The sequence below is a fragment of the Aplysia californica genome, unplaced genomic scaffold (genome assembly GCF_000002075.1).
Source record: "Aplysia californica isolate F4 #8 unplaced genomic scaffold, AplCal3.0 scaffold00166, whole genome shotgun sequence".
In the NCBI taxonomy this organism is placed as follows: domain Eukaryota; kingdom Metazoa; phylum Mollusca; class Gastropoda; order Aplysiida; family Aplysiidae; genus Aplysia; species Aplysia californica.
In genome coordinates, this window is record NW_004797436.1 from 312,831 (window position 1) to 330,135 (window position 17,305).

At 39.1% G+C, this 17,305-nt stretch overlaps 2 protein-coding genes across 2 annotated transcripts in view; one reads left to right on the plus strand and one right to left on the minus strand.

Annotated features, from left to right (window-relative positions):
* LOC101847653 (tetratricopeptide repeat protein 4) overlaps nt 1-10,980 on the minus strand; it is a 15,069-nt gene extending 4,089 nt beyond the window's left edge. The window contains exons 1-8 of the mRNA XM_005097886.3: nt 10,850-10,980; nt 6,130-6,324; nt 4,632-4,740; nt 3,868-4,029; nt 2,588-2,665; nt 2,041-2,108; nt 999-1,055; nt 78-164 (exon numbers count right to left, since the gene is read on the minus strand). Of these exons, the coding sequence (XP_005097943.1) occupies nt 78-164; nt 999-1,055; nt 2,041-2,108; nt 2,588-2,665; nt 3,868-4,029; nt 4,632-4,740; nt 6,130-6,291 (723 nt within the window). The 5' untranslated portion in view covers nt 6,292-6,324; nt 10,850-10,980. The remainder of the gene's footprint in view (nt 1-77; nt 165-998; nt 1,056-2,040; nt 2,109-2,587; nt 2,666-3,867; nt 4,030-4,631; nt 4,741-6,129; nt 6,325-10,849) is intronic.
* Nucleotides 10,981-11,166: 186 nt separating this feature from the next.
* LOC101847872 (B9 domain-containing protein 1) overlaps nt 11,167-17,305 on the plus strand; it is a 33,117-nt gene continuing 26,978 nt past the window's right edge. The window contains exons 1-4 of the mRNA XM_005097887.3: nt 11,167-11,322; nt 15,340-15,408; nt 15,725-15,836; nt 16,481-16,577. Coding sequence (XP_005097944.1) covers nt 11,266-11,322; nt 15,340-15,408; nt 15,725-15,836; nt 16,481-16,577 — 335 coding nt within the window. The 5' untranslated portion in view covers nt 11,167-11,265. The remainder of the gene's footprint in view (nt 11,323-15,339; nt 15,409-15,724; nt 15,837-16,480; nt 16,578-17,305) is intronic.

A 17,305-nucleotide genomic window follows, 5' to 3' on the forward strand; every position in this document is an offset into this window, starting at 1 on the left:
AGAGAGAGAGAGAGAGAGAGAGAGAGAGACGTCACACAGCCTAACACATCATCACAAAACCCAACAAGCAATCTGACCTGTATCGCTTGTAGGAGCTTTCGATCTTCCTCTTCTTCTTTTCTCTCTTTTGCAGCTTGTTTTCTCTCATCTCTTTCCCGAGCTCTCTATAGGAAAACAACAAAAGTTAGTTTAAAAAAAACAAAACAAAACATAAATTACAGGAAAATGTCAACTCATCCACAAGCATGCTGGTCTAGTATTCACTTTATATTTAACTCCTCTTATCAGCCATAACTCTAATATTCTCCGAAGCTGCACCTCTGTTTTTTTTACTTATGTTTGTGGTAAAAGTATTACACTATCAGACAGCGGTAGGACTTTAAAAACAATATCTTATCAGTAGTTGGATTTTACCAGAATTAAATCAATGAACCTTCATATTTAGGCTTGTAAAAGGGAGTTACCACCCAAACCCAAAGCATACTTAACTATAGATTTGAGAAAGGTAATCTCAAGATCCACATATCTGCAGTAAATATAGAGAGCTTGAAAAATAGGCATTTTGAAAAAAACTGCAATAAAATAGGACATAATATAGTCCACTCATCATTTTCAGTATGATAAAAACTGGAGTGAAGTAGCACATTTTTGTATTAAAAAACCCATAAATACTCAGCAAATATGGTCACATAAAAAAATTGCACATTTTGAAACCCCAAAAAGAGTAAACAATTAATTTATCATTAAGATAACTAACCAAATATGTATCACCTGACAAAATTTTAATCTCACAAGTCCGATGAAAATATGAAAAAAAAAGACGTAAAGAATGGGAAAACAGTATGAAATTAAAAAGCAAACTTTTACTTTTTCAACAAAAAAAAAAAAAAAAAAAAAAAAAAAAAAAAAGAAAATGTCCTTAATCAGTCCTTTACAAGAAATGATTTCTCAGTGCATAACATAGACAGAAAAGAACAACACAGAAAATATCCCTTTACCATTCCTTTATCAGCTTTGACCCTGAGTTCAAGCACTGTCGGGTTCTCTGGTTCAACCTGGAAGAATTGAGACAGAAAGGGGAGCTTTATCTCTTGTTTCTTTGTTTGTTTTAGTAGAGGTTTTACGGCGCTCGCAACTGCATGGTCATATGAGCGCCAGAAGATTGGAAAGAAGAAGCAAACCACACAAGAGCACCCGCCAACCACCCACGCTTTATCTCTACGGTGTACAAAATGAATCAAACAAACAAGACAGGAACATAACTGCATGAAGTAATGAATAGGCTAAATTTCAGGAATCCTTAGTATCTCTCTCATGACTATTTACAGATAGCTCATTAATTAGATGAAAAACTATTAAAATAATAATAATAAATAGCATTTGTACAGCGCATATCCCCGCTCAACAGCGGCTCCATGTGCTTTATCAAAATAGTTTCACTCATTTTGATTTAATGACTAATTTTGTGATGTATATGTCATTTTTAGATTTTGTACCGAAAAAGGGCCCCTCGCAGAAGAAGAATTAATATCCATTTCAACACTGTTATGATAGTCACAAGATGGTGCCTCTGGCTTTAAGTCAGTTTCTGCAAGAATAATGCTAAGCAGGTCGTGACTCATGAAAACCTCTAAAACATTTTTAGTTAAAAAACATCAATTTAGAGATTTGAACCAAGTCATTCATGTTCTGTTCCTGCATTATCCATATCAAACTAACGGTTCCTACACTTTTTCCTGTCTACAACACAGGCAAGAACAAACAAAAAGTGGTAATATTTTGAAAAGCCACCTCTGCATACAAGTTCTCTTGAAGACGAAGTGAGATTATGAACAGAGAGTGGGTATGAAGTACTCACTGCTCAAAAAAACCCAACCCAATTAAACATACAGCAGGCCACTATATGAAGAACTGTACCCTCGATAACAGAAGGTAACAGAATTTTAAAAAACTTTTAAGCAGAAGTTGACCTACAATGAGCACCGAAGTTAAGCTACATGGGCACAAAAGTGGATCGACATAAGCGAAAAAGCTACCTACCATGAGTGCAGCATCACAAAATCGAACAGCATCTGCAAATTTATTCATCTGAAAGCAGCACTGAGCACCTGGTCACAAGAGGGTTAAAACATGATATATTAAAATACAGCTTGAGCAATTAACAGCCTCCACTTATTGCATTAGAAAACCACACAAAGGAAAAGAGCAAACAAAATTAGAACAAAGAGATGAAAAATAAATAAAAACTTCTCTCTTTTAAAAGCTCACCAAGAGGATAACACTTAACTATTACTCAGATAATTTAGAAGTAATCACAGCCTATTCAAAAAAAAAAAATGAAGGCAGTCTTAGAAACAGTATGTCAACCAAATGTGCTTATATGAGACGCATTTTATTTAACGTTCTTAAACTGTATGGCATAGTTTTGGAACCACATACATGCTGATAAATTTTGACATATTTAAGAGGAAACAGTTTTGTCACAAAGGGTTCATATCTTCATTTCTGCTTAACAGAAAGGTTCACATCTTCACTATTGCCACAAAAGAGAAAAGACAGATAAGAGATAATAATTTTTGTCTCAAACCTCTTATGATAGCCTTGAAGTGATCAGGCTTGAACTTGCGAGCAAATAAGCAGTCATTGAAGGAAGATCTGTGATTGCCTGAAAAAAGAATGTTTTTTTAACTAGATAACATGAAGAAAACAGGAAACTGCAAGCATCTCTGCCAGTAGTAATCAAAATAATAATTATAAAACCAACACTTTGCATTTGGGGTGGCTAGAAGAAAGTCTGTAGACTATCGGTATATAAGAAAAGAGAAAATATAACACATTGACTTATATCCATATCAAAGACAGAGTTTACCTTTTTTTGTTTCATAACAAGAAGCAAACTTAAAAAATTGTACATAGAAAAAGTTTTTGCTTCTAAAAAATGGTCATACTACAAAAAGCTACCATTTGATCTTACCAAATGGACTGACACTTAAAGTGCGGTAAAAAATTCGAGGTGCAATTTTTTGTCAATTATCTCCTCAACTATCGAACAAAGGTTTTCCAATTTTCGCACAATTATTTGTCCCAATTTGTCTTAACAGATCAACATTTTTGTACACACCTGCTAGCTGTATTCTAGAAAATTCCTTCATAAATACTAATAAAAAATTCAAGAGGGTGGTTTCTACAGATTTTTAAATGTTTACAGCTGAGGCAATATTGCTTTTAATAGCAAGTCCGTCATATTTTTCTAATCGGGACATTATGCTTATTGAACGCATGTTTTGAGAACCATTAGTTTAATAAAAATGCATTCACTATAAAATGTATTTCTTGTAACAAGTTTTGCCACTAAAAACTGTCATTGATGAGTTGTGACATAAGCCATATGCGTAATTGAAATGTGTGTGAGAAGAGGGAAGTGCTGTGAACAATCCCATTTTACATGTGACAGAGATTTCAAGTATTTTATATAAATTTATGAAGAAGAGTATTTTAATCTAGCCCCAATTGTTCTTGAAAAATACGATTTAGTTAAGACAAATTGATACTAACTATTGTGCAAAGTATGGATGACACTGATTTACCCGTTAAAGAGACATTTGAGGATAAGTTGCGCTACAAATTTTTGACCGCACTATAATATATTCACAGATGTTTGCACCTGGATCAAAATGGGGTCGTAGCTCTTCTTCTTCTTCAATTGTCAGATCAGAAACAAACATCCGTGATCATAGCTCCCTCCAAGCTATTTTATTGCTTGGGTGCTCTAAAAAAAACAACCTCTATGTTGCACTAGTGTTTTCTATCACCCATCTTTTCCAATTCTCCAAGTAAGCTATTCTTTATCTACCTTCGCTCACACACCTAAGTGAAACTGTGCGGCAGCCCTGTTGGTATACAGAACAGCATTCAACTCTGCGTCGGGACTTTTGCTCTTGATGCCCTCCGTGTAGTTGTCAATGGCAATTTGGTACTTTTTCAGCTTGAACTGTTCATTTCCGTCTTCACGGTAACTGTCGGCTCGAGCTGGAAAAAAAACCTCATCATTGTTTATTTACTTATTTCTTTTAAAACCAGATGTCTATTTATTGACTTCTTTATTGTGTGAAAGACCCCCCCCCCAAAAAAACCCATTAACAAACCCAAAACAAACAACAACAACAAACCCAGATGTTTATTTATTTACACGATAGCACACCATTACAATGGAAGCTGTGGGCTCAACCTGGAAGAAAACCCAAACATTTGTTCTCTGACCTGTTGCAGGTAAAGATATGTACGTTGACACTACAATGATTATTCAAAGCTTTCAACAAGTGAGATAAAAATGGAACAGAGGAGCAGAAAAAAGTAGACCCTTCCACTACATCCAGTGCTGTCTGTTAACATGCCATCAGAATGGTTAAAGATAAGAATAAAACAAGATAAATCCTTATTGTCCAGACGGTACTAACACCCCCCCCCTCACAGACACACACACAGGATGATTGTAATATCACTGCATATAATTTTTTTCAGCAGGTCATCACCCCGAGTTGATTACACTTTTTATGGGATGTCCCAGCAGTAAAACCCATAGGCGCAGGACTCAAAGGGTGAACGAAACACGAAACCAATGCTTGAGTTACCTGTTGGATCTTCACACTCATACTTGAGCTGCATCAAGCCCTCAACTTCCGGGGGAAGGGGTTTGCTCCAATCGATGTCCTTCATGAAGGCCGGGTGACTCTTCAACTCCTGTGGGAATCAAAGACCATATCAATGTGTTAGCGCACTTAATAATTTTTTCTCTGATCCAGCAGCCATCTGAGTATGAGCCCTTCGGCCTGAAGCCTCAACCAATTCTTCTTCCTCACTGGGCATTTTCTGCTTTACTGTCAGTCCAGAACTGTGTTTTTAAATGGATATTAGTCGTTTCTGTTTTTAAATGAATAAGATGAATATCTGGAATAATTTTCTTTAGTCAGAACACGTTTTATGTTACTGTTGTATGATGTACTGTATGGTAAAGCGCTCAGAGCCTGTGTACTTTATTCTGGGTTGAGCACTATATATATGTCATTTATTATTAATAGGTATTGACCTGGTTTCTTTGATTCTGTAATTTTGTTGACCACCTGATTTCACTACTATGTCACACCAATATTTTCACTGAAAAAAAAAAGCAATAAGTAAATGAAATAAAAAGCCCCACTTGGTCCAATTCTATTTACTGGGGAATGCAAGGAAATTATCATAGGGACAGGGACGCAATTGGCTATCTGATAATATTTAAACTATAAAAAAAATAGAAGGGCCTGAGTTAAATTCAGTTCATGCATAATAACTGTCTATTACTTCTTTTATCTGTCTTGAAGACACCACCCCCAACCATCCCATTCTTTTTCAAACACACATTGTGCGGTGCCCTGTAAGCCGTTGATATGTGACTCCTCCAGTTGAGTACTCACATTTGCATAATATATAACATATAGGACAGAGAAATGGGAAAGAAAAACAAAAAGCAAGGAAAGCAGAGAGGTAGATTTTTATAGGTAAGTATTTTACAGGGCTGGCAACTGCAACGGGTCATATGAGCCCGTGGAACATTTTAAACATTTTCAGTTTGGTAGGAATTAGAATTTTGATTGGGTGGCGGCTGAACTTACTCTTATTGATTTTGGACTACCAAAGGGGTGTGGCTGAAAGACAGAAGTAACAAGGAGCCAAGGGGTAACAGTAGTAGAAAGACTACAGAAAGAGACAGAAGCCCAGAGGAGGGGCAAACGAAGTGAGAGGGTGAGGGCATAAAGTGGAGATGAAAGCAGACGACAGAACATTGTTAGAGAGTAGGAAAGGAGGTGAAAGGAGAACACTTTTAGAAGAAAGTTTTCTGTCGCGGTCAGGATTCCAACCTGGGACCTATTGAAAAAAAGCAAACACCATAACCTCTTGAACACGAGAGCCCCCAGAGATATAGTACATGGAGAACTTCAAAAGACATGGGGAAGGGAGAAAAGCCAGGAATAAAATAGTTCTTTTTGCAATATTTCAGTTTCCGGCACAAAATCTGAGTGGCTAGCTTGATATTTAAGCCAGTTTCCCAATAAGATCTAGCACGTATAGAGTGAAAGAACAGCAAAAAACCTCAGCGATCTCATCAATGGTGCGTGTGTCCTCTGGTTCTGTAGCTTTTCTATTTCTTGCTGCTATTGATCTCTCAGCCACAAAATCCTCTAGGTCCGCAGTCAACCTCTCCACGAGCTCCTTACGCTCCTCATCACTCATTGCCTTTTTTGACTTCGGCATTTTGAAACTGAACACACTATTGCTCAATCAAATCTGCAATATAAAAAAAACACGCTGTGAAAATGAAAAATAGAAAATGGCACACTTCAAATTTCATGTTAATTGAGAACTGATGCAAAAATGTCAAATACATTATATTGTAGGGACAATTATCAACACGACTTATCGTAGGTCGCCGTAGAGAGGTACATTTTCAAAGGTACTCCCTTTGTTGTATTGTGCATGCCCCCATACAGCAAGTGGAACAGACCATATCTGGGACTACATACCCAGTGTGGTCCTGTCTCTTTTGTTTACGAGCCACCATATTGGATACCAAATTGAAACGGCGAATCACAAGAGATCTTGGATTGGGGTGGGTGGTTTAGCCGAGGAGCCAAAATCCAAACCAAAAACAATTTAGATAGAATTTCAATATAATCTAAAATGACATCTGATCTTAATGATATAAACTATATCACTATGGTGCTGGATACCATTTTGACAAGTGGTCAATGAACTTGTTAAAGGCACTTGTCGGGTCCTTTCCATATATATATATCTCTCCACATGAACTCATCTAGAAGTGTGCATCAAGTATCGAGTTGTTCACACCATGCATGCATTTGAAATGTCTCTTTGGTTTTTTTCAGTAACCTTCGATTCGGTCAGTGCATGCACCTGTCACTGGGTCCATGAATTTCTGACCGTGAATTATGGTCAGATGTTTCATATGGCGGGTTCACTGGTAGCAAAGCCACCACTGTGTATTTATATCGAACCAGATGCTATTCAGTTTTGAATGATTGTCAAAAGAGTTGCTGCTGCGGTTCTGTTACAAGGAACAATCTCTGAAAACCCTTTATTCGTTGCCTTATCCACTCCCCCAAAGACCCACATCGCTGTTCCACTGTCCTCCCCACGTTATTTTTTTCTCCAAGCTATTAAACTTTGATCAATTTCTACTTCGTGACCTGGACCACCTATATTTTTTACTAACCACCATGAACAAAATCTCGAAAATAGGCAAATCTGGTCATCTCAAGCCCTTGTGCCAATAACTTTCATGTGATCTAAACATGCTCTCCGGTATAAAAAATGGCAGGCTCGTAGGCCTAAACCTAAACAAAAGAGATGGGACCGCACTGGGTAGGCCTAAAGAGTCCACCCATATTCCTTTTGGACAGTCTCAAATTAACCAATCTGAATGAGTCATATAAAAGGTCATTCGGAGGGGATTTTGGGGGGGGGCTGGGGGGGAAGGGGAGGGGTTGAGGGGCATAGTGTTTTGCAATAAGGTTTGATACTTTCAACTTTCTTGAAAATAATTGAATTGCAACCAAGGAGGTTATACAGTAATGGAGGATCCTCTGTGGGCGGCACCACACGCCTGATAGGAGCCCTCTCTCGCAGGGGAACTTTGATCTACCTGCGCTGCGCGCTGCCCGACACAGGCACTGAAATCTAGATATAAGAAAGAACGTTTTATTCCGAGGTCCTTGAGATTTAAGCAAGATTAAATATACATATTATACATTTTAATATATATCATAGATATAAACCACTACTCCCTATTCACTAGATACCGATACCGCGCGACCGCGAACCAGCCCTCTTCTCTCCCTTTGTGCTGAGCGAGTGAGGGCTGCGGGACAAATTGAATCGGTCGTCCGCCATTTTTGTTTGGGCTGGCTCAGCGCTCATCAGTCTAACAAGAGAGAATAATAAACTAAAGGCCAGATAGATTGTGCCCCTTCTGCTGTAAGCTGAGAAAACGCCTTTTTTTCATTTTGGCACGAACAATTGTTATTTGCTAATTTGCTAGTCTGACCTGTTAACCTACTCGTGCGCTAGTATAAATTTGAATAAATTAACATTCAAAATTCGGAAGACCGCCTTTTTAAAATTATGGTTACGCTGACAAAACGCCTTTTTTAAAGAGTTCATTGACAGAACTCCCCCCCCCCCCCCCCCCCCAGCTTCAGAGAATAGGCGTTCTGTCAGCAAACTCCGTAGGAAAACACTGACAGAACACTTTTTTAAATTGTCTTTTTCAAACACAGTGGTTCTCGGATTCTCGTCTTGGTCTTGGGTATGATCTCCCCCCCCCCCCTCTTTCCCCCAAACACACATAACACAAACAAACATAAACAGACACACACTCAGACACAAAAAGACACAGACATGCTCATACAGACATAAATTCTCATAGACTCACACAGACACACACTCTCAAAGACACACACTCACACGCAGACAGACACATACACACAGAGCCCCCCTGGCAGTCTAGCCATACTTATCTTAGGACCTATTAACATTAGAAAACAGGAGGTTTAAAATACATGCACTGTCATTAAGGCACCTGGTTTCGTCTCAAATACATATACTTTAGGTACTGCACACTAAAAATGTATTTACAAATCAGTAGGCCTATTTTTTGTAAATGGTCAGTCTAGCCATCATATTAAGAATTTATAAGTACGGCTAGACTGCCAGTCTAGCCGTCATTAAGTACGGCTAGCCTCTTCCATACAAAAAAGGCACAAAAATATTACTGGCTAATGTGGTAGGGTTCACTAATTCTACATGACAAGGCCACTTTTGTCCTTAACAATCACTTCATTTTCTATGAGTAAACAAACGGGAAGGCAATTTCCAAAGAGCCCCGATCGATCTTTGTCCCACAGTTGCCACACAGAGAAATGTTTCTTTGTTCAACTAGTTTTGTTTTTCGGATAACGTAGTGTCTATGTAGCCTACACGGTAACCGGGCACCTGGTCTCAGTGTATCTACGTACATGGTAACCGGGCACCTAGTCTCAGTATCCGGTGTTTATTTTTCTCGAAAACACCCGAAAACACTGGGAAACACAAGGAATCACTCGAAATCCCTTTGATAATTTGTGAATTTGGCAAAGTGTCTCTTGTTATTATTGCTCGTGGGTATTCCCTGTATCTCCGGGTATCCGCCCATCTCAGTCATGTCACGCCATTTGGAAATGCTATCCTCGACCGGACAAGAAATACTGAGATTCTAGCATCAAAGTGTGTACAGACCCGGTAACCGGGAACAAACTCTTTTGTGATTTCGGAAAGTTTCAGCGCCCAGACCCGCTAGTGTGTGTGTGTGTGTGTGTGTGTTTGTGTTTACGTGACAGAGAGAGAGAGAGAGAGAGAGAGAGAGGGAGAGAGAGAGAAAGAGAGAGAAAGAGAGAGAGAGAGAGAGAGAGAGAGAGAGAGAGAGAGAGAGAGAGAGAGAGAGAGAGAGGTGCTAGCAAAATGTATATATGACATGCCCCAGTTGGCAGGAGGGAACGAGAGAAAGATAGAGTGGGAAATAGGTGGGGAGAAAGAAAGACAGAGACAAGCAAAGAAAAAGAGAAGGCGAGCGATACAGAGAGGAGAGAGAGAGAGAGAGAGAGAGAGAGAGAGGGTGACTGCTCGATTGAAATTATGACATTGTTCTTTTCTTCAAATTGTGATTCCTCTGACTCCAAAACGGAGGAAAAACAATCGTACATCGAAAAGGCATCCGCAATCTTCATTTAGATCTAGATCTAGATCTAGGCTAGCCTCGAAACTAGATCAATGATTTATGTCTGTCTGTGTAGATCTAGATCTAGGCCATAGATCTAGAAGAACCTAGGTCTACCCTGAGCCAAGAGGGCGCTGAAACTTTCCGAAATCACAAAAGAGTTCCCCTACCGGGTCTGTTTGTTTGTAAGTGACTTTGTTCCCTGTTACCGGGTCTGTTTTCACTATACACTCCCTTCTACTTCTAGCATAGCCTAATCTTTGATTCTAGGCTGCCTTCTGATACTAAAATGACGATTAAATCCAAAAGTACAAAGGTGATTTCGGGTGATTCCTAGTGTTTTCGAGTGTTTCCTAGCGTTTTAGAGAAAAATAAACACCCTCAGTATCTATGTACACGGTAACCGGAATGAAAATAAATCAATATAATTTGTCCTGTGCTGTCACTTGCTGAAAAAAGAGTCATACAAAAGCGTTTTGTCCGTCTCGCCATCGTGACCGGTCAGTGAACCTGTGCGGGCTCATCACTTTGTGAGTACCGGTTGAGGTCACCAAAGCTCATTCAAGTCTGTGCGCAGCGAAGTATAGGGCTCCGGAATGGGGGTATAATTGATTTTTTTTAAAGGTACAGTCGGGAGAGGGGTGGGGATGAAGTCAACCCCGGATAAACTTGGAGTTCTGGACAGACCGGTTACCGTATAGGTGACGACACTGAGACTATGTGCCCGGTTGCCAGTTACCATGCACGTACACTGAGACTAGGTGACTAGGAGGGGCCCGGCGTGTACGTAGACACTCCTTTCGGATAATGATAGATCTAGTTGGGGGCTTGATTTTTTATATTATAACTATTTTAGAATAATCGACAATAAAGTAGATCTAATAAGAAAACAACTTGTTTAACAAGTCACAAAAGTCAAAGTGACTTGCAGATATTCACTTGGCTGACTTGGCCTGGCCCTGGCCTGACTGTCTCATACTCATGTTTTAGTAACTAAAACACACACACACACACACAAAATGTGACAAAATGGTTTCCTACAGCGATTAAAAATTATCAGCAATTGATTCTGTTTCTGATCTCTGTAAATCTTCAAAACCGGGTAAATAAATCTAGCAGTAAGTGTCCAATCTGTCCATGCAGTCTCAGAATGGAGAGAAAGTAGAAGCTAAGAAGACAGAAAAGAAACCGGAAGTTGTTACTTGTAACGGAAGTGATAACGGCTTACAGAACATTTTCGTGTAAATAGATTTTGCTCCTAAATCTTTTAGAAAAACAATGTTAAAATATGTTTGATTGAAAAATGAAAAAGTTGTATATTATGTATTCTCATTTTTCAATAATCAATGAAGAGGTAGATTTTAAATAAGATATATAAAATCTATTTAATTCAACAGTAGTCGTGTACAATGCGCAGTAATAAATAGTCAGATGAATAGCAGCACCTGGAATCTAAAATGGCGGCGCCTTCTGTGTTTTTGTTGATGGTGAGCGGACAAATCGAGTCTGCTGAGGTAAGTAAGCCACTTCTAATGATTTATCAGGCTTGGTGAATGCTTGCGACAAGTGCTTTCAATTTTTGTTTTAGTTGATGTTTGAAATACGACTTTGTTCTGATGTACTGCTGTAAAAGGTGCGGTTGTCAAGTGTAAACATGTTTCACTTCGTTCTCATTTGTTCCCATGAATCATGATTGTCATGATTCTGTTCTAGACTCTCACTATAGATCTATACTAATCTAGATCTAGATTCTAGATTTCCAATATGGGAGGACTTCCGTAACGAGTGACCACTATGAGACAGAGCAGAATTGAGGGCTTGGGGTAGGGGTAAGGGTAGGGTTAGGGTTAGAGGGGTAGGGTTTGGGGTACATGCGATTAAAAGTAGAAAGACGCACCTATTTTTAGGTAAGGCGCCCATCTTGTTTGACGTCAGACCAGGATACCCCTCCGACCACGTGACTACATCTAAATATAGACATGTAATATGATGCTTAATCTACACCTTTCTCTCGGAAGTTCTGATAGCTGATTTGATAGCGCGTCTGCATTTGACGTTGTGCAATGACCTTTGGAGCGGTTCGATTCTGGTCCCGGACAGTTTTTTTCTTCTCTTTTCCTCCTCCCGACTGACCAACAGTTCCATAAATTATAGGCCTAATTTGTAGAGTTGCTTTGAAGTTGGTTTTTTAAAAGGCCGTCGTTATTCGGACTAGAGTCCGAATAACATTTTTTCATATCAACAGTTCCATAAATTATAGGCCTAATTTGTAGAGTTGCTTTGAAGTTGGTTTTTTAAAAGGCCGTCGTTATTCGGACTCGGGTCCGGAAAAAAGGAAGTGTCTTCGTTCTATAGATCTAACGTTCAGTGCTTCCAATTTTCCGCCATTTTTTTGTTTTCCCCACACCTTATCTGCCGATCCAATGCCCGCCGCCTCATTGATACGCCTCCCCCCCACCCCCCCACGTTTCCCACTTTCATTGTTGTAGAAAAAGGTAAAATTGAAGATTAGCAGACCACCTGGCATATTATGAGCTGTGTAAAAAAAAGACCGATTCGTTCAAATACACAAGCCTGTGTCATATCGATTGTTTACCAAGAAAAAGTTGTGTTGCTGTGTAGAGCTGAGCATACGGCAACTTTTGATTCCATAGACCAGCGCACAATTCATTACGTATTCATTACGTAGATCTACGTCAAGACTAGCTTATTATTGTAATAATGATAAGTTGCCAGGGGGAAAAAGACCGACGCTTATGCGACGTTCAAAGCCCGGACTGATAGTGCCCGCCACCACCCTCCCCGACACGCACACAGCCACACGTGTGCAGGCCGCCCATCCGACCCCGACACATGCTAACGAGCCATCTTTAATTGCTTCTGATGACCTCTTGATAAATAAACATTTATTAGAAGCGCTATAACTTTTCAGGCCGGCCTCAAATTCATCGTAAGATTAAAACTCGGCTCCTGCACAAAACGCCTTTTTGCCCGAAGTGATCCTGGTCTCTACCCAGCCTGAGGCGAGTCACGAGTGAGGCAGGACAGGAATCCGGATTCACGAGTCACAAGAAGTCTGAAGTGATGTCATGCTGGACAAGAATCAGAGTTCGAATAACATTTGTTCATATTCGGACTCGAGTCCGAATAATCACTTCGTTTTTAAAATGTATTATAAGTGATTAAAAATGCAGGAGAGGGGGGAGTGGTAGATCTAAATTTAGATATTAGATCTAGTCCTCCTGCGTCTTTACGGCAATTTTCGTGCAGTCTTCCATCATGTCCAAGTAGGCCTACTAGGTCTAGAATCTAGATCTAATCTAATATCTAGATTCTAGATCTAGTCTAGATCTAGGAAGGAAGAGGCTAGCCGTACTTAATGACGGCTAGACTACCGTACTTATTCTTAATATGATGGCTAGACTGACCATTTACAAAAAACAGGCCTACTGAATTGTAAATATACATTTTTAGTGTGCAGTACCTAAAGTATTTGTATTTGAGACGAAACCAGATGCCTTTATGATAGTGCATGTATTTTAAACCTTCTGTTTTCTAATGTTAATTAATAGGGCCTAAGATAAGTACGGCTAGACTGACAGTCTAGTTAAGTACGGCTAGACTTCTTGTCTAGCTGTACTTAAGTACGGGTAGACAGCCAGGCTAGCTGTACTTAAGGACGGCTAGACTAAATAATAATAATAATAATAGATAGCATTTGTATAGCGCATATCCCCGCTCAACAGCAGGCTCTATGCGCTTTACACTATATTATTACCCCAGCAGACCATAGAACGCTCCGAAACATTCTCAGCTTCCCGGGAAGCATACAGTGCAAGCAGCTGATTAAGCGCTCAAACACTAACAAACTGACAAGATCTTTCGCTGTCTATAGCCGGGTACCCATTCCCACCTGGGTGAAGTGAGGAAAACTCGTGTAAAGTGCCTTTCCCAAGGACACAACGTCGGGTCCCTGACAGGATTCGAACCCACGACCTTACGGTTGCGAGTCCGAGAGCCTAACCACTAGGCCACCGACGCCACAGGCTAGCCGTACTTAATATTGGTGGCTGAATTGTAAATGAAATTTTTAGTTTGCAATGCCTAAAGTATTTGTATTTCAGACAAAACCAAAAGGTGCCTTACTGACTTGCATGTATTTGAACCTGAATAAATACTAGATCTAGATCTAATGAGAACTGTGTACTTAACAGGCTTGAGTCGATACGGCCAAACCTAGATCTAAGTACGGCTAGACTTCGATCTAGGAAATCCGAAGCGTAACCGAAAACACGTCGTTCCATGTGGGTATCCCAGGAAGTGATGACATCACATTACTAAAATTAGCAGCCAATCAGAAAGATGCATCTTTTCTACGTTTAACGGCATATGTTTGGGGTAGGGTTAGGGTTAGGTCTAGGCCTCTTCTTTATTGTGTTTGATGGGGTGGTCGCTCGTTACGTAAATCCTTCCTAAAATATAATGTCTTTGGGGGTACTACTTAAGAATGTGGGTCCCGTTTGGGGATACTAGTTTTGACCCCACCAACGATTACTTCTGGTTCTAAACTACTCTATGACTTTTTGTTGATGCGCGAGCCGGTATGGAGAGGTTCAAGTTGCCTATGAAACCTTAATTGCAAAGCATCAAATTATTGTCAAATTCAGGGGGGGCCCCCTGAAACCCCCATGTTTTTGTTACCACCCTTACCTTGTAAAAATAATATTGATACCAACTATTTTTAATTCCTTTGCCCCCTCCTCTGGGCTCCTGACTCTTTCTGCAGCCTTTCTACTGCTACTCCTTGGCTCCTTCTTACTGCTCTCTTTCAGCCACACCCCTGATCTTTTGGTAGGAAATATCTACACCTAGCTTTCTCGGAGAAGGGCGAAAAATCTCTAAGGTCGCAGGTGCAAGTTGTATTAATCTGTTAAAGATCCCTTGGTGGTCCAAAATTGATAGGAGTAGTCTTCGGCTGCTACCCGCACAAAAATTCAAAATTTCCTACCAACTGAAAATATTTAATGTCACCCGCTCGCTCATATGCCCTTATGCTTTTGCGAGCGCCGTAAAACACTTCCCCGAAAAAATATTTAAAAATAAAGAACTTCTGTCTTCTCTGGGGAACCATAAAAGAAAGTCCTTTAAAATTGTAATGAAGTAGCCTATAGAAATGAGATATAAGTGAGGTAACCAGTAAGCATCGAAGCAGAGGGAGCTGGGAGTCCTCTGTTTAAATTCTGATATATATATATATATATATATTGGAGAACAAATTTTATATTTAAACATTGCGATCTCTTGGGAACCATGTAAGTTGAAAATTTGAATTGTTGCTTATCACTGATCTGTCTACGACGAATTTCAAAAGGAAGTAAACGAGCCAACATGTTACCATCCTAATCAAAGTTTGGGAAGCAAGCAAAAAATGATTACAGCTAACATTCTTTTTTTCTGATCATGATATATTGATGCAGATATATATTTTTGTTTTGTGTGTTCATTTTCTGGAAAATTATTTTTTCTTTCAGTTTCCAGAGTTCGATGACATCTACTGCAAATACTGCTTTTCATATGGCCTGGACTGGGCAATTACGTCGGTGAGAAGCTTTTTATTTTGTCTTACGTAAGGATTCACTGTGCAGACAGTGACTGGGTTGAAAAAATCAGGCATTATTCGAGTCCATATAGAAACTAGTTGTTTTAAAATATGTTTGCCCACATAAATTTATAAATCATTGGGTTTCACTTCTCTACCTTTCAAAATTTTTGTAAGGAATATGAAAGACTTCAAGCTTTTTCCAGGTTATTTATACCTAGCATTTGTTTCATAGTTTCTGTAAGAATACTATTTGAAAACTTATGAAGACAAAAACTGTGCTTTTTGCTAATATTTTTTATGTTCCTCTCTCACAGGGTCTAGATGAAAGTATTACACAAATTACAAAAAAGAGCAGAGACAAACATCAGCGATTTGTTTGGAACTTTCCAATTGATGCCACTTTCAAGAGCACCAGTCCTTCAGGCTGTAAGTTCCCTTATTATTACAATAATGATGGGAGGTTCTGCAGTTGTAGTAGTAAATTCATCTATGGAGTCGAGTGAAATTTTAATGCCGTGGAATTAGGACAAAGAGGAGCATGTGTCTCTCCAAAGACAACAAGATAACATAATGGTTATTTCCAAAGTATTTCTATGAAGTGGTTGAAAAGAATGAGAGATGGGAAAGGAGTTGGTGAGAAAAGGGGATGGTATTTGGTTGGTGACTGGAGTAAATTAATGCTAGAGTAGTATATAAATAACTTTTTTACTCATTGAATGAGTGTTATTTCTTTTCCTCAATGGTGTCTCTGAATGTGTCTGCGCCTGAGCGTGCATTAGGCAGGGAGATTTTCCTCCATATTCACTCTTCTGACTTTTTGCAAAATGTACCTCTGTTGTTTTTTGTCCATCTGCCTAGCTCTCTGTGAAAGTTATGTTGTTCATGAGATTCTCATCATTTGAAATGAAATACATGTAAGGCTACTATTTGATTATTTCTCTTTTAGAAAAAAATTGATTATACCTGAATGTTATAGTAGGTGGGATAATTCAATTAGACATTGTGTCATCAATTCAGTTGAATGTGTTTTATTTTTCAATTCAACTGGAATTGTTCTACTTGTCTTTTAGGGCCTCAGCTAGTTGTCTACGCATATGGACTTGATGCATTCGGCACTGATGTTGTCCGTGGTTATGGAGTGTGTCACGTACCCATCACACCAGGAAGGTAAGCACATAATGTACTTCGCATATTTTCTTTTTACTAGATTAGACTCTTACTCGTGGTACATGGAGGCTGTGTTTTGATTCCCAAGTGGCAGAGTTCTGTGAGAAGTATATCTGTCAGTCTAGTAGGTGGTTGGTGGCTAAAATGCACCTGAACATGGATGGCTCATGCCTCTATAAATAGATTATTGATGGTCTAGGTTGTTGGTGGGTACCTCGGTGTGATTTGCTCCTTCTTTCTTTCAAATATATATCATCTTTATATCTTCTTTTTTCTTTTTGTTTTGTTTTGATACTCTCTTATAACACCTCAAATTTTCGTCACTTAAATGACCCTATTGCATTGCAAGTGCATAAAACTCTTGCACAAACAAAGAAATGCCTGTCTGTCTACTTGGAAACTGTATCCTATTCTGCCTAGGGTTTACCACAAAATTTGAAACTTTAGATGTTACCTACATTTGTCAGATCTTTGTGGCTATTTCTGCATATTTTTCCTCTCTCTTTTTGTTCATAATTCTGTAACAGCTGGAAGTGTGTCTCAAAATTTGTTTTTATTGTCAAAATTGAAAACGTTTTTGTGAATAAAATATTAAATGTTATGACTTTAATAAGTTATTTTTACTCGTCTTAAAAATTAAGGTTTTGAGCCTTAAATGGAGAGAGAGAGCGAGAGAGAGAGAGAGAGAGAGAGAGAGAGAGAGAGAGAGAGAGAGAGAGTATCATTAT